This window comes from Macrosteles quadrilineatus, unplaced genomic scaffold (assembly GCF_028750875.1).
Source record: "Macrosteles quadrilineatus isolate MER2022 unplaced genomic scaffold, UCM_ALF_1.0 Scaffold_2__2_contigs__length_208266976, whole genome shotgun sequence".
Classification (NCBI taxonomy): Eukaryota; Metazoa; Arthropoda; class Insecta; order Hemiptera; family Cicadellidae; genus Macrosteles; species Macrosteles quadrilineatus.
The window spans coordinates 132,039,731-132,058,206 of NW_026542595.1; the positions used below are offsets into that span (position 1 = coordinate 132,039,731).

The 18,476-nt window shown below is 33.9% G+C and overlaps 2 protein-coding genes across 4 annotated transcripts in view; one reads left to right on the forward strand and one right to left on the reverse strand.

Annotated features, from left to right (window-relative positions):
- LOC128988042 (peptidoglycan-recognition protein SB2-like) overlaps nucleotides 1-18,476 on the reverse strand; it is a 27,650-nt gene continuing 9,174 nt past the window's right edge. The window contains exons 2-4 of one of the 2 annotated variants that reach the window (XR_008490325.1): nucleotides 3,129-3,374; nucleotides 1,159-1,278; nucleotides 1-373 (exon numbers count right to left, since the gene is read on the reverse strand). Coding sequence is in view for 1 of the 2 variants with exons in the window: in XM_054409224.1 (XP_054265199.1) it covers nucleotides 234-373; nucleotides 1,159-1,289; nucleotides 3,129-3,367 (510 nt within the window). In the remaining variant the exon portion in view is untranslated. Of the gene's footprint in view, nucleotides 374-1,158; nucleotides 1,290-3,128; nucleotides 3,375-18,476 lie in introns of both variants that reach the window. The other variant, XM_054409224.1, reaches the window with a different exon arrangement.
- Nucleotides 15,050-18,476, forward strand: part of LOC128988041 (uncharacterized) — a 13,316-nt gene continuing 9,889 nt past the window's right edge. For both annotated transcript variants that reach the window (XM_054409222.1, XM_054409223.1), the window contains exon 1: nucleotides 15,050-15,732. In XM_054409222.1, the coding sequence (XP_054265197.1) occupies nucleotides 15,061-15,732 (672 nt within the window). In that variant the 5' untranslated portion in view covers nucleotides 15,050-15,060. The remainder of the gene's footprint in view (nucleotides 15,733-18,476) is intronic.

The window sequence follows — 18,476 nt, forward strand, 5'->3', positions numbered from 1 at the left end:
AACATTTAATTAGAACAACATACAACTCAAACACTTTGAAGTTTGAAATAAAAAACATCACATTGGTTAACTTTTCTACTATCATAATCATCACTAATCTTTAACTGTATGATAGGGCAATAGTCAAATAAGACTATATATTTTTCAAGTATAAATTTGTAATGATTTCAATAACTTAGATTTAAGTTACGTAGCCTACTGTAGTAAAGCTCAGTGTTTTACCCAGAAGTATTTTAATGTCTTAAGGAATGGCTAGTGTTCCATGGTGTTGCAAAAGTTATAATTACAAATTTCTTCCGTAAATTTCCTTTTCTGACAGAATCTAAGAGAAAATCGTCTCTCATCTTGAACATGGAGTCTGGAGGAGGAACCTCTGAAACAGACAAACTATTTAAGTAATAGAATGGATCAAAAATGTTGAATGAGTAACAAAGTAAAAAAAGGTTTCTTGAGTATGACAAGATTAAATTGCAATTAAAAGAAGTGGAACCCAATTTATATGAACAACTACTTTTAAAATGTCAGAAAAAAATAGCTCCCTGACGATTTACTTAGCTTTCTGGTAACATTTTACATTTAAAACAATTAAAAAGAGTTTAGTTTAATGAATAACATATTACATTACTCCAGGCTATAATGCTACTAGCCTATTATATGAAAAACCTTAAGTAAAATATAGGAATCCTGTCTCAGTATCTATCAGCGAAATAACAAATTGTCTATAGCTTTATGATCAAACCCAAGCTAGAGCTTAATCAAAGATTATTTTAAGTGTTCTTTAGAGCAAAGTTCAAATCAGTTGTTATAAACTTAGACAAAATAAAGGTGTCAACAACGATATACTATAATTCTTGGTTTTAAGATATACACATTAATTTGTAAAACTTGGTTTACAAAAAACACTTACAAAATAAAGATCCTAAAACGAAATCCATTTAAATATAAGCTCAACCTTATGACAAATTTAGATATTTTTAAATAATTATTTCCTAAGATTTAACCTTGACTCAAAACAACCGTGCTCCTTCAACATTCTACGTTCAAAAGTGATCTGAAATATTTTAGTTTTTTATTTGGTTGGTTATTTGAAGACAACAGCTCTTAACTAATCTACTGCGATCTAAAGTTCTACAATCAAATGTAAAACATCGCACTTACCACTAAAATCACCCAGAAAAGTTATGTAGATGCTCCTGTAGTATTTTAGTGAAACATACTTGACTGGAATGAAGGGTCTGTATTTCCATCCACGGCCTTCATACACACACCCGTCGTTGCCTAAGAGGAAACTGCCACATAGTCATATAAAAGCGGACATAAAAGCTACATGATAAAAACCTCGAGTGCCTTCAAAGGCTGAAATCGGCTGGAGAAAGAAATGCCTATCTAATTATTTATACTAGTGGTCGTCCAGTGGTCGAAAACACCACCAAAAATATGTAATGTACACACATTGACTATTGGATACTGAAGTTGACATCCCATCTATATGGACCAGTTGTCGCATTTTTTTATTAAAAAAAATCATGTAGTTGTGTGAGCCAGTCACAGTATGCGTGTCTAAAATTATATTTTCCGTCTTATTTTTTGTGGCTGACAATGCTGACAAAGCTGATGGGTTATAACAGTTGCTATAGCTCTTAATATGTCATTCCATAAGTTTTACTTGGTAAAAATCATCGTGTATTCGAGAGAAATTAATCATTTAGATCAGCGCAATCAGTTGGTGACCCACATCAACTACGACGAATTTCATAAAAAACTTGTGACAACTTTAACATAGGGATGGAATATCTAGTTGTAAGTCAAAGGTACACAGGCATAGACTAAGCAACACAAGGGAGTATGTTTTATCTGTGGTTCAGGCTTCTCTATTTTTCACCCCACTCTGTAAATAAAACATTTGATTGTAATTTCTTCCATTTGTTTTGATTTTCTGTTTATATTTCGTTGTTATTTCGTCACCAGCATGGCAACCCATAAAGCCCATGTTAATTTTGTTTAAAATTCAAATTAATTTTTTGTGCTTATGTTTGAGCCTAATTTAGTTTTTAAAGGGATTGTGCACATCTACAGGAAAATATCATTCTAACAGTATGCGTAGATTTTCCCTGATGTACACGTGTTGAGAAAAAAGGTTTTAAAGAAACATGCTTGCCTATTAATATATAGATATTAGGCCTACAGTACATGATATGCAGAAATGATTTAAATAACTTCTTTATTAGCATCATACGTGTTATTAAATTACCTGAAAGCACAAAAAATATGTAAAATAATACTTATTATATTTATGACTGTTTACCCACAATACGGTAAATACATATAAAAGATGGTGAGTGGCGATCGATTTCGATTGGACACTCCAATCATCATCAGACCCAATAGGATAGGCGAATTGCTACGAGTAAACCGTATACTGTAAGTGCAAATTACAAGTGTCATTTGACGTATTTTTGTGTTTTCAAGAAATTATTTCGAACAGCTGAATAAACCTCACAAAAGGCATATCAACTGCATTTTTTGTTCCATATTTTATTTTATTTTATTATTTTATTATCTTGAGTCGACAGCAGAACTTAAAAACCGTACGTACTCAGTTATACTACTTCTTAAACAGTAACAATATTTGTCTAATAAAAAAAAAACAAAAAAAAAAAAACTAATTGGAACCCCCCATCTACTTGTATTTATAAGATAGTTAAACATCTTAAACACTCTAAACATATATGTGTTTATTATGATTATTTACAACAGTAAGCTATACAAGGGTTATGGAAAATGAATGGTATCATTAAAAATCATTACTGAATTAGATATCCTATCTATTTTTTTAACCCTACGAAAATTCCAAACACCGTGAAGACACATTTTAACGACAAAACAAGTTCATACGTTGGTACACCATGTTGAGTCTTATTCATAATAAATTACTAACAAGGCTAAAGCTCATAGATAAATATGCAACAATGTATCAGCTGATTGGCAACGACGCGACGTAAAGAAAACAGGGTTACCAACATATGAGCTTGTTTTGGCAAGTTTTCTTACAGTAGTGTAGTTTTTGTTGCGTAAAAACAATTTGCATTTTGCTTTATCTTGTTTACAAATTTGAACACAGTGCTTACTTGTATCTCGTGTCTGGAACCTTGATCATGTCACCTCTCGCTATGTACTTGAGCTCAGCCACTGTTTCCTCGTGGTTCGGTTCCGGTCCAGGAGAGTCTTTACCCCCGTACTTGGCGTAGTTCTTCCTGGTGTAGGCGAAGAAGACAACATCCACCGGTGACTTTAGAAGAGCCATCTTCTGGGTGGAGATGGGGGTAGGTGACCAGCCGGACCGAGGTATCAGGGTGTAGGAGGTCATGAGAGAGCTGAAACATTATTTTTACCAACATCGTGTTTTCCTACTAGAGTTTATTCCAGGTTGTTTCAGAGCTAGATTTTATATCTGAAGTTATCAGGGAAGATGACTGGGACGGTGGCGTCGTCCTGTAATCCAGCTAATAGGAGGTCACGAATTGTGGATATTTGTAGGCATGCACTGTGGATGTGATGTTCCATGATGTGGATTAACGTCCGCATTAGTGAGTACTACGACTATCCGCAGTGCTATCCCGATAATTAGACCAGTTAGTTAATTACTAGGAAAAATGTGGTTCGGATTCTACTATAAACTGTAGGTCCCTTAGTTGCCATTGGCTGTATTAATTAACAGCTGTGTAGGAACATGTCGGCCTTAAGTCACTGACAAGACTACAAGATCGCGCCACTCACCCTACACTCATCCTTTACTCATATTTGGGTAAAACAAAACGCACATATTGGCGTCCCCATCTTAAATAATTGATATAGCTAATTGACTAATTGATTTGAAGAAAGATCGATTCTAAACTGATGCTATCCAACAAAATGTCATCGTAAGATAAAATAACAAGATCAGGGTTTAAAAAATTTACAAAGAAAAAAAAAAATTTAATATATTAGAAATGAAATACAAATTAAATAAACGTAGTTATCATCCTGTTTTTTGTCCTTCTCCACCTATCCGACGAATCAAATTAATGCTTTAAATGTCTATACAAGTTTACTTTTATGCAATGATAAGTTTTGAGGTATTTAAACAAGTTTAAGTGGAAATGGGTTGAAAATTCACTTTATGCTCAGTGTTTTAAGTCTCTATCACGTATTTTGAAAACTTTTTGACGGTTTACTTTTTGGAATTTAAAACTTTAAGACTACAAAAATATGTGTTTACAAGAGAAGGACATTACTATTGCCTGATTGAACTTTAACATAGGAACTACTATGTTTTGCCATTTACCTATGTAATTTTGATTAATTCACATAAAATTTTGGATGTGGCCTTTTTTACACTAACAGATAAGAATGAAAAAAACACGATTCTCTCTTTCTGTCCAAATTTTTAGGCATCTCTTTCTTTGTTAAGTTTTACCATAGACTAACCAGTATGTTTTATCTATGGTTTTACTCTCTACATTAAATAGGTTACAGAAGGAAAATACCTTTTCCTACAGTCACCCGACAAAGTTGGCTTCCTTGTACTGTTTATAGTACAGAAAGCTGCTAATTGCTGCATATTTATACTTTGCCGTACGGTTTATACTTTGTCGTACGGTTTATACTTTGCCGCACATCAGGATTCCAACGAAACAACACAAAACAACGTGGTTCTATTATGCACGTAATCCGTGTACGCTTGGAAATAGGTTGGCAACACTTAAAGATAATAATACTATGAGCAGCTGATTGACTATTATAACTACGATTTAATCTGTCATTTCGTGTTTATAGTTTCGGTAATTCTGAACTTTCTGGACTTTTCTTTTAAACGTTTTTAAAACATTCCTACGATCTTAATAAACAAGAAAATACCTGTAAAGCATTTTTTTAGGCGCGGAAACCACTTCAAATTACAAAAACATACGGAACTATATTCTCAAAACGCGGAGCACATTTCTTGCCGATGAAAAACAGCGGAGTGATACGGACCGCGGGTACTACTTTCTCTAGGGCACCTATTTGTGTTGCCAGCTGAACCTAAAAACGTGTTGTATAGTGTTTGAAAGACTAATTATTTATATGCTTTATAGTGACTTTAGGAAAAATATAATGTGTAACACGAGTGAAAAAGGCCTTTGCTGCACTCGAGATCATTCCGCACTAGCCTGCGGCTCGAGCGTAAACATTGCTCTCGTGTGCAGCAAAGTGCCACTTTCACCACTAGTCACACAAATAACTATTACTTGTGACTAGGGGATTTTTAATCCTTAAATTTCGTATGAAAACCACTTGATTTGTCAATTACTTGCACATTAAACTTTTTTACATGAGTAGAAAACGAGTATGTTTAGTATTTTGAGTGGTAAGCTTACGGGCAGTTTTGAGATATTGAATTGGTCAAGACAAGGGTGACGTGGAAAAGATTATGATAACCTTGTAGAGGATTGCACAAATACAAAAATAATTAATTCCAGCTTTATAAAAAAGGACAAGATAAAGGAACAAGACGGAATTCATTAACAGGTTTTCATATTTTCTTTTTTACTGTTCCTCAAATTTTAGTACCGTGACGTAAACAAAATAAAACAAAAATAACTCACCCGTGTAATTTTAACCTCTTTCAAAACATACCCTCTCAGTACAAGTAAAAATTCAATATAAATAAATCATCACTGATAATCTTTTATCAGCTCTTGTCAGAGCAACGACTCGAATGATAGAGATAGTTGAATACTCTATCAAAAACCAAACAGAGAAGCAGGCAAATCAATGAAGAACATATGCTGTGTTATTTGAAAACATACCAAATATAGTAAAGTTAACAAAAATGGTCAACAAATATTTAAAGATCATTAACATATTACTGTGACACTTGGCGAGCTAAAGTGAGCTTTTTATTTTGTTGGTAGTAATACTATAGTTTTTCTAAAGAATAGTTAAGAGAACAGTTTACATTATACTTTCATAATTAATAGGACATAATTCCAAAACTAACTTTATGAATGCCCATATAAATACAACCTAATTAAAAAAAAGTGTAAAAAGGAATTGTACAGATTTATTTTAATAATTAAATTTTTTCAACAGAATTATTGAAAGCAGTGCATATTTCCCTGTGCCTTATCTTAGGGTGGAAATGCTATGATTTTTAAGGGATAAATGGAAATTTATCCATAGATTAGTGCTATCATTGAATATATACCCTAGGGTATATATAGGGTATATATTCAATAGTGCTATTAACTTTCATTAAATGCTAAAGAACCTAACTGTACAATTCAAAGCAGATTGGCCCTGTAATTGCAAAAAATAAGTCCTCTGACACTTCTACTAGGAGAGTTGGCTATACCAATGAAACCATAATTTGACATGTTAACTTCAATAAATGACACCAGTTTACAATTAATCCAACTATCAAATAGTTTTTCAAAATAATATATATGATTTGTATCAGTCACCTATGTAATAGTGAAAAGGAAAAACAGCTTAGAGATTTTTATCCACGCAAATGTAAACATTTAAATGTAGACCATGTTAAACAGTATTTGCTCCCAGTGGGGTTCAAACGGCAGTTCAATGTCCAACTTGGTAGTCAGGGGCCTCAGGTTCAATTAATTAACCAATCAAATTTCGTGATTGGCATTTCCGCTTGTTTTTCATCACGTTAATAGACTACTGTCGTCTAGGCATGCAAGTGGATCACGTTCTAAAAGAGGGTATACTTACATCCTCACAGTCAATGTATATTTGTAATTGTATATTACGTTACTAAGTTTACCGGACGAGGGGGGATTACAATACGAGTACGGTGAACAAATTTTGGACGATTGATGTACGATACTTTTTCACCTTACTAACCTAAAAATAAAATAAAAATAAACTATTCTAGGCCTATGCACAACTTCTAGAGAGGTTATGTTTTCTTTTATTGTTCGTTGACTTATTGCCAATAAGGCCTATAATCAGCTGGTGTCTGGTAAAAATTAATTACAGTTTAGTAGTACGTAATGAAACACCATTTGATTGAACAGTTGGAAAACAGCTGTTTTTTGGACAAATTTCATGCCTGGAAAGTCCTATTAAAACGTTGTAGTGTAGCAAAAAGTCCTTACGATAACGTATAAGAGAGTTTGTATGGATATTGAAACCAAATGCATCTATTATAGTAAGTGTAAGAATTAAAATCCAAGTAAGAAATTAATGTAAAAAAATATATTTTTTAGAGATACAAACAAATAAATTACCTTAAAGTATCCATAATGATGATGATTTCTACACTTAGAGCCGTCATATCCAGAAATTTTGAAAAAAAAAAATTAAGTCTGGAGCTTATAATAGAGTTAAAATTGAAAAATAAGACAGTCTTTAACGACCAAGAGCGAAACCTAATAGGTAAAAAATTAAAAAAAATTTTTTTAAAAGATTCGGTACTGAAATAGAACATTCCTGCCTTTCCATCATAATATAATTTTCATAAACAATTTGCGCTTGTGCATAAACACTTACTTTACTTCAATTATAGTTCAAAATATTTAAAAATGTCATTCTGTTCATTTAGCATTTATGTTCTGGTATTTTCTCTTTTCAAAAATAAATATCAAACAAATAAAACTAACTCGTAACTGGCACATACAATATTAAAACTATGTTGATCTTTTCACAGTATGAGCTAAATAAAATCTGTAACAACACTTTCATTCCAGTAATACAAAAATTTATGCTGAAAAATAAAACTTTATAGTACAAAGTTTGACGTTAATCCGCCAGAAAAGTAGTTATTTAATTTGAGCTAATAATACAACTGGAGTGTAGCACTGGCACGGCAACTCTGCTAGAAAATCGACATGCTGTACTATTTTGTTATGTTGGTACCAACTAGCTAAAAACAATCAGCACATTGGCTATGGCTTAATTACAGTCCCATTGATTGTTATTTATTATATAATTTTGCTAAATGATAAAATGGTGTTTTCAGTCTCAGTGACGTCAGCATATTACGGGAATAGCACACCTATGTATTTTCTTTCCACCATGCCTCCAGTTGTATCTCTAGCTCAGCGAGCGAACCTACTAGTAAGAACAAAACATAAATACCTTAACAAAGTCGCAACAACATATGACAAAACGAAACAAGAATAGTGACCGTTGAATAAAAATAGAAACAATACAACAATGGAAACAGCTGATCCACTGTAAAAATACTTTGTTTTGGAATAACAACTACCTTAATACATTGACTTGGGTTACAGTAAGTAGCTTTTTAGACTATTGTTAAGTCTTGAAGTCTGGTTTGTTGTATGGTTCGTGCCTTTTCACATTTGAGATCGCTCATGTAAACTAAAGGGTTTTCTTTTGTTTTCCTGCGAATTTGACAGCGTTTTTTTGAGAGGAATTAGGTGAGTTAATAATAAAATAATTATACAAGTTTTCATTAATTTAAGATATTAACTAATTTAAAATATACATGTCATAGTAAAAAAGACAATAGCCAGGGCCGTTCCTTTTACAATAAAACGCATAATATATGATAATGGTGTAAACAAAATATACATGCAAGTATAAGTGATAGTTTTTATAAACACACAACATTTTTATATTCAAACAATTTTTTGGTAAATATTCGTCTTGAAGTTTACAAAGTAAAAAAGAATAAATAGGAAAATTAAAGGTCTCTTCACATGCAGCGAACATGTGTCTGTTTCACAAGCCTTACCAATTCGACCACACCGATTAATCGACTTCCAAATAAGATTTTAATTAGTTAAAAACAAAATCTCCCTAACCTAACCTAACCACCCTTAGGTTAAGCTAAGTCAGGTTATGCTATAATTATTAGGAGTGTCGGTATAATACGTAGGTACCAAAAATTTTCCTCAACTTATACAAGTTGGGTTTTCAATGGCTAACCCGTCTTTAAAAGCCTACACCGCTTAGAACTTATTCTAAAAGGTTAAAGCGACCCAGACTACAGGGAACTGTAGCGGGTCAGACCGGTGGGAAAAACAGGACTCGTGCCTAATCGAGCAAAAGTAAACACCGTTAGTTACTGACAGCCTAATACAACCGTCAATAGGCCAGACTGAGTGTTTAGACATAACAAAATTGATATACGGCGAGTTGTAAATATTTACAGTTGATGGTCGACCGCTCACCCTTTGACGCTGGAGGGGGTGACATAAACACCCGGGAAGGGTTCAACTATGGCAATAAATCTCTAGGGCAATGGGTGAGTCAGACTGTTTTGTTGGTTCTACGATTCCAGTGCTTTAACACTGAATAGTCTCTAGTTTTGAGGTGTGAAATTTTAGTTGGTAGAAAAGTGGCAAACATGTTACGAAACGGAAAGTATATAGACATACGTATAACACTAGAAACATATATTTACACACGATTAACTCGATGGTAAATATTATACATAAAATATTATAGTGGTGTTAAATTTCGATATAACGAAAAACATCATTATTTGGAGTGTAAAAAAAATAAACACAAGATCAAACTGAAGTATGCTGATAAATGTTAGGTTATACTAGTTTTAGATGAATTTTTAGAAGAAAATATGAATGGTGAAAACATTTGTATGAATGTTCTATTTAATATTTGAGAAGTTGTTACTATACAGTTTTAACTATGAGCTACTTTTAAGTTTGATTGTACTACTTAGCGAATTTAAAGAACGGTAATTCAAATGTTTAATTTTAAAATTGGATGGAGATGAGCTATATATGTATAAAGATAAATAATTACCTTTGCTACAATAGATTACTTATATGTCGAGATTTAGTTCACTTGAATATCTTCATAATGTAACGTAAATCTGTAAAAACTGAAAATATAAAGAAAGCATCACATTTTGATGTCCGTAGTTATCATAGGCTAGTTAGTAGCCTATTCTACGAGAGATCTAAATTCGCTACAAAAACCTCTCTTACCACTTGTGTCCACAAATTAACGGTATCGATTAGTAATCAAACTGTTTTAGCCGCTACTAATTTTTTAGTAAGATCCTATATGCAATAATTTTGTAAGTCCTTAAAAATATGTTTTTTGGGCCAGCCTTTATTTGAGTATATTGCCTTCAAATGAAGGACTTTAAAAGTGAGTTCACTGTTAAGAAATCGTGAGTATCTTTTCTAATTATGTTTTAAAGTTACGGAGCTCTTAAACATGCTTCATCGCTGCTTATACACGATACTTGGTTGCCAAGGCATATATAAACCCCTTAAATGAACTAAAAGAAAAATTTTACCAAACCAAGTGGTAAAATTACGTTTTGTTTTTTGTTTAAAAAAATGATTGATGTATGTGTAGCTATGTCATACAACAGATAAAAAAAAAACATTTCGTTTTCTTCTGCGTAGTAACTATCTATGCGTAAAAACATATAACTCCCTTCTACCAAATACTACATCAAATACTTAACTTCTAACTAACTGCGAAGCCGTTTTACTTTCACGCCCGTAGTAAACGCATAAAATTTACTGCTTATCAAAACTCATACCACAAGTCGGATTTACAGCTCCGCGTTTCAGAACAACATTCCGTAACTCTTCAAACACAGTTCGACGTTTATGAGTTTGACCCAAATAAACAGCCATTTCACACGGTTTGAAACACAAAAGCCGTTTAAGAGATTTATGGCACAACGGTGACTGATAGAAGGGTGCAGAATGGTTATTTTCAAGGCGTGGACGACAGCGGTCGCCTTTCAATGACGTTTTACTTCACTTGTTTGGAAGTCTGTGAGTAAAGTTTGACCAAAGTAAATTTTTAAAGTTTGGGCAAAATTTAACTGCCTTTAGAATATACTAAGGGTTAGTTGAAGGATATTCACTTGTAAAGCCCGGTTCTAAATACTACAATTCACCAATGTCTACTTGGTGTGTACTGGTACAAAGGTAGATGATTCAGGTCGTTGTATAAAATAACATAAGGATGAGTGTAGAATGAAGTGAGATGTTTTTTGTAGCTATCTTACTGGCTAATATCAGACGTGTCATTAACCGGGATATTTGATTTAAAGCCCAATGATCAGAGACAGCTGGGTCCAGGTTCAAAAAGCTACTTAAGAAAATAATTATTCTTTGTAGTGTAGCGAAAAATAACGTTTACCTAACCCGCCATGTTAAACATCCCTATCCCAAGCGTGATGTATACAACTTCCTTACTTCTCGAGTGATGTAAAGTTGAAAAAAAAAACTCACTCGGTGATGTAATGAAACCCATTTAAATAACATTGAGTGGATAACTTAAAAAATATACCTCTATGGAGCCAACGACGTTCAACGCTAGAAATCAGCTGTGCGCTTGAATTTTATTGTTATGTTTTGAAGAATTTTCCTAACCTAGCTTTTGTTTGTAAATGAACGTTACTGTTAGAAGATGAGTGAAATGGACAATGAAAAATATTGTTCGTAACCTCCTGTATATTGTCGGGTCAGGTAAAATCTTGTACGTTACACGTTACGCAAGAGCGTGTTTACATCACTTCGGTAAATTATGCAACTCGCTTCCGCTCGTTGCACAACATTCACCTGCGTGATGTAAAAACGCTCTTACTACACTTGTAATGTAAATAGCTATTAAAACACGAGTGAAAGTGGGTCTAAGTAATGGCTCACTGTCTACACTTGTTATGAAAATATAATATAACATTGTTTAAATGAAACTGTCTACACCATGGAATTAGGAATGGAATGGAATGGAATGGAATTAGTATGGAATTAGGACCAGTAACTTAATTTCTTTATGTTTACGATTTATACCTGTTCTGTTAAAGTATTTTGGGGAGCACGATAGCTCAATCATCCAGCAATGTTAAGGTTAAAAGGTCCAGAATGGTTTATCCCTTTAGGTATTGAACAATCAATCTTCAAATCTAATCTGGAGGTGAGCTTTCAGCTACTTCGCCAATAACTAATTTCGTATAAAGATTTATTACTTAAGATTTAATGATTGCGTGCGTAGTAAACCTGATGCATTTAAAGAAATTTAAATAAAAACGAAGCCTAAAATAAAACTGTATTTACACTATGTGTTTAAGATAGTAGTATTTGAATAAATCCCTAAAAGGCCATAGCATTTCAAAAGTTCTAAACACTTTTTTTCCTGATAATCTCTACCTGGGTTGCTAATACCAATAAACGGCTGAGTTGAAAACAGAGTTCGTACTAGAGGAATAGTTTGATAGTTGCTAGAGCATTACCCGAACAAGAGTTGGAAGAAGAATGTAAATTTCAATCTAAAACACATCTGCGACATCTGGGCCTCTTAAGCGTTTTCTGAATACCTCGTTTTCATACAGTTAACTTCAAACATTACGTTGTCAATATGTGACGCCTTATCAGCGGGTGCCGCTCTGTTGTTGATTTTAAGTAGGCTAAATATGGACCAAATATTGATTGTGCCTAACCAAAGCTTTTCTCCTGGTTGGAAACGCTAATGATATATAAAAGAAGTTTTCACAACACTACACTGTTATAAAAGACTTTCCATGCATGAAATAAGTCCAAAAAACAGCTGTTTGTCGCCTGCAAAATGGGGTTTCATCAAGTACTGCTGTTATTGTAACGAGTTTTTACCGGACAACAGCTGATTATAATTGGCAAATAAGTTAACGAATCAATAAATGAAAACATAACCTCTCCTAAGAGATTAACTTCTAAAAGTTATGATTGTTAAGTCCTTTGGTCGATGGGAACGTATAACATATTTGTAAAGTTATTAGCGAATTTCCCATATAGGGAATAAGCTATTACCGTAGTACTCATGGTAAGACCTGGACGCGGGACCGATTTTTTTTTTCATTTTGAGGTCCCTAGAGGCCAAAAACACCATCCGTTCAAATTCATATATATATATGAATTTGAACGGATGGTGTTTTTGGCCTCTAGGGACCTCAAAACGAAAAAGTAAATCGGTCCCGGGTCCAGGTCTTACCATGAGTACTACGGTAATAGTTTATTTCCTATATGGGAAATTCGCTAAAACCGCAATCTATCGAATTTAAAGACAATGGTAAGAAATAAGAATCAAATATCATATTGTTCAGACCACTCATAAAAAGACAAAACGTCCCCCAATCACTGCGGATTCAGAGTCACGTACATAAGGTTTCACGGTCGAATAAACTCCCCCCCCCCCACAAAACCCTTAAAAACAATCTTAAGGCCGGTCACCGGTTCATATAAATCAAAGTATAGCTATAAAATGAATTTTACTGTCATTAAAGTCGAGACTCATCGTAAAAATTGGCACGTAGATGAGGTATGATTTAGATGTTTATGATAAACCTAAAAAAATAAGGAGATGTTTCTTTATATCATATTAGATGTATCACTGAGTAACTTACATGTGCTCATTTAAGGCGAGGCTTTTTTAATGTAAGATGATTGATATAACTAAGCAGTGCTTAAGTAATGACCGTCCAAATTCACATGGCTTATCTACAACTATCTACTAACCTATGAACCTTTGAGCTCTAGGATTTTATATTCATTTTGTAATTAATAGCGTGTGCATAGTAATTTTACATGTTAAGAGATGTACTTTGTCCCATACATTGATACGTCAGTAGTTGCAGTAATTGTGCTTACAAAGGAGTCAAAACAGCGGTCACTGACAATGGGGATGATCTGTGTGGGGCGAGGGATGATATTGATGATCAAACCCAGGCGTTGTGCCGTGGTGCATAATGTAACATTGCAATCAACTGTATACATGATTAATGTGATGGGGATGGATATTTCAGAATTTAGTTAACCAACTAAACAACCTAACTAAGCAACTACATTCAAAACTAATTTCTTCTCAAGCAAAAATTAACTGATGGAATTGATGGCTATTATGGTAACTAGCTGTTACCCACGGGCTTCATCCCGTTTGGCTCCATAAGTATTGATAATACCCCACCGCAGCATACCTGCACAATAAGCAAAATTCCAATTACCTAGTTAAATTTACACTAAAATTTCTCCTTAAAAATGTCACATTTATTCACTATTTAAATAGCATTATTTTAACGAGTACTCAGGTTTGCTGCAACAGGGAGGGTATTTTTTTAAGTTAATAGTTAAGTATGACAAAATGCATTTTCAAATGTGATCAAAATATCCTCATAATTAAGCAAAGTACAACAGTTGAATTATTCTCCATAAGAATAACATGAATTTTAAATTTACAATTTTTGGAATTTTCTCCGTAACCATTAGGCACAAAATAACTAAATTTTTTTAAGCTCTACAAAATGTGTTGGATAAAAGTTGCTAAATTTTATGTTTTTAGGGTCAAAAATTAGAAAAACCAATTTTTACGCCATAAAACCCCCCATAAACCTCCGTTCCCATGGTCCGATCATTCTGGCACCAACTCATTCAAATAAATGTAGGTTTACACGTTTACACCAAATTTCACTGAAATTGGACCATTTGTGCTCGAGTTATTGTGCTAACGGACACACAGCCTACAATGGCTGGGTAAAGTTCCAGGGTCTGCGATAAGGTCAGGGAAACTACTAGGCCAAAAGCCGGGTCTAACCGGTATAGGACTGGCTCATACACGGGCACTGTGAACAAGTCAAAAACAAGTCACCAAAACAAACGTCCCACAAAAGTCACCATCAGGCCTAAGCCGATTCTCCACTCTCCTAGGGGGTCGTTGCTGACTACGCAACTCGGGCTTCGTCCAAACTATCCAATAGTTAAGCCCAGACTGCCTAAAACAAAGTGAGTTACACGACGACTTGCCAATAAAAACCACAACGCGAGTTATCACCAGGTGGGGTCTACTCGGCCACTATAATCCAATACACTACTCTAATAACATTTGATAATAACATTGACCTATAATAACATTTAAAAATTTCCATCAGCACTAATACTAAAGTGATTTCAGCTTTTGAAAAAAAAACTAGTTTATTAATAGTTTCTTTATCAACCTCTTAGGACTGTGCCCAGCTGACATCATCCAAGGTCGGTGGGTCGGCTGATAGTGAGACTAGAATCAAAGACTCGGTACTCAGTAGTTGTACCAGCAGCCATGAGAACAACACTTCTATTAAGTTTATACGTAACTTTCACTCTTGCCTTTACTTTTGATCGAGCAAGAATTAGTGCTATTCCAGGAATTGGTAGTTCTCCTGAAGATAACAATCAAACTACCATGCTAAGCCATTATCAGGATAGGTTGAGTCACTATGAAGATAAGTTGAGCTTCTATGAGAATAAGTTGAACCACTACTATCTACTACTTTATCACGAGAAGTTGAGCTTCTATGAGGATAAGTTGAGCCACTATGAGGATAAGTTGAGCCACTATGAGGATAAGTTGAGTTTCTATGGGAATAAGTCTAGTCAGTACGAAGATAAGTTGAGCAACTGTGAGAATAAGTTGAGTCACTACGGGGATAAGTTGAGCAGCTGTGAGAATAAGTTGAGTCACTACGGGGATAAGTTGAGCCACTATGAAAATAAGTTGAGTCACTATGAGTATAAGTTGATCCAACATGAGGGAAAGTTTAGTTACTATGAAAATAGGTTAAGTCATTATGCGGATAAGTTGAACCACTATGAGGATAAGTTGAGTCACTATGAAGATAAGTTGAGTCACTACGAAGATAAGTTGAGTCTCAGATCCACATACAACATACATCCAGTGACAAACGTAACACATGCAGAGAGTCCATCGGTGAACGTCACATATGCTTTAAAAGTAAGTAATTACTTAAGCTGAATTGACAAGTAAAGTCCAACAACGTTTATGTAAGAGTCTGCAGCCTTTACGAACCAGATATAAAGATTTCAAAAAAATGTTTGTCAATGGGGTGCCTAATGTTTAAGTTCATGTTTTAATTAAGTGACAAAAACAAAACTATTATAATAAACTATCATGATCAAGCAATTAGGCTGGGTTGGTTGCTAGGTTAAATTAAACATTAGGTTACAAGTATGATAGATTTGTTAGTTTGAAAGATAAATTGGGATGAAAATGGTATTTTGCTTATTTGTAAGCTCGTCTTATGCACGTTGGTGTATACACTTCCTTTTATGGAAATAATGAAGCGCCTGATACTTTATTTCTGTTCTCAAATTTTTTTTAAATTTATATAAGAATACACAATTATATAAATTAACTAGCTGTGTGCCCGTTCTACGCACGGGGATCTTATCATAGTCAGTTAAAACCTTCTTATATAAAGCACAGCAGTTGGTTTGCATACTTTCAGATATGCTGACAAAACTATTCCTTCGCAAATACAGTATCTGACAGTTTCAAGCCAAAACTAATGCTTCGCAATTAAATTTCACCCGGATCTTAATTGTTGGTCCATATGTTATATCCAATGATTAAACTAAATAAACGGTATCAGCATTCTGACACATACTTTCTCCCATAAGTTTGTCAACAACCTTTATCATGTGTAAGCGGTGAGAGTAAATATACGGAAATGGGATTTGTACAATTTTGTTCAGAATTTAAAGGACTATAACAATGGTTAAAAGTATTTAAGGTACTACCTCAACCTCTTAATTTAACACTTTATTCGGGTTGACATTTTCATTATCAAGGCGCTCTTGTCCTTTCCGTGAAACATTGAGAAACAAGGACATTAATGCGTTACCATCATACATACACACAAAAATACCGAACTTAATTAGGGAATCTGCTACGCTTTAAGCATAAAAAGGTACATATAAAATTAGTAATCTTTGTAGTAATTAGTATCTTGAAATCTTTGTTAATGCCATAAAATTTGATCATAACAATTTATATTTGCTTGGACCGGAGATGACTCGAAATTCTGTCGAAATGCTATCTGAATCGGTTTGCTATATGAAATGAAGTACAGTAGGCCTACTATAGACGATTTAGATTGGTAATTTGTAATAAAAATTACCAAAATAGGCCACGAACTATTGATACATAAACAACGTTCAAAGTGTTTGAACAATTCATGATGGTTTGCTGAATAAATGTTTTACTAAAATGCGTTATCGTTTTCTTAGCATAACATTTTGGAATCCAGACAGAAAAAGCAAAAATTATACAGTTAAGACATCAATTAATTTGAATAGGCCTACGCCTGTAATAAATAAGATGCAACACCAACGATAACTAATTTGTAAATTACTGTGATGTGTTGGTACGTAAAAATTATTCTTGCTGCTACTAAAGGTTAAAAGGAAAAGAACCAGTACCGTACCAAAAACCAACGTTTACAGTTAAGAACTGTAGTACAGCCGACCAATTATATGCGTTAATCAAGGTTATTGATCTCTTGGTTTTGGATTTTCTCGTAAAAAGTTATCGGCAATCAAAGTTATTTCCCATTAATTGCTTTATTTGTACACAACTCTTAATGTAAACTTATCGGTGTCAGTTTGAAAAAAAACCTTATACAACATAACTTTCTGTTATTTAATAGATTACGTATTCTCTAAACAATGGTTGCTGGTATATATATTAACATTATAAGGAAATGTGACAAAAATCACATAACGTTGGGTTTTTGGACGTTTATAATTTTATTTCTTAAGTACCTAGGTAGGCCGTGTATTCTATGGAAAAGTACCGGTATCAAGGATCGTTGTCGAAAGGGTTGTTATAAATAATTGGGTAAGCATACGTACCACACGTACCCAAGAGAAGGGATATGGGCCTATTGGTATGGTCCAGCGATTGCATCACACGGTGAGTAGGAACTATTGACTTTATATAGTCAATGGTAGGAACAGAAAGTGACACATTGGAAAATCGAGTTCAGCATCATCCGTAAACCTCTGTTACAATCACCCACTGCAGTTGTAATTTTTTGTTTTACACTTTACACAACCGCCATTGAAGAGCCGTCAATGAGTGGAACATTGTTTCTAAGCTATTGGCGACGGTCATTAGTAAATTTAAGTTTCCCAGCCGTATACAACACTGATTCAATCTTGATTCAATGTCTTCTTTCTGGTTATCAAAACTCCAAAACAATTTTATACACATATTTCTGGTTCCTGACCTTGATGATGCCTAGTTATTTAATTTACGGTTACACTATATTATTCCACTTGCGATTAATTAAATCCTTTATGTAATAAAAACGTTTTTAATCTCACTTGGATGGGATTTGCCTTCAAAACGTGATCGGAAATGGTTGTGGTGTTTGTAAACAACATTTGTAAACATTTCAGTGACAGCTAGAAAAAATAATCTTGATCCGAACAGCTGTTCGTTGTTTCATAGATGATTATGTGATACAAATTGGAAGAAAACTTGACAAAAATCGCACAAAACTGCATTTTTGAACGGCCGTAGTTTTAATTACAAAGTAGTGAGACCATATTTTAATGGCTAAAGACACTCTCGCCAATCCAGTGAATACATTAAAATGACTTGGGTCTTGATAGGTACTCTCGTTTTCCTGGAGAAGATTGCGTAAAATGCCATCTTGAGTGTGTCAGACAGAC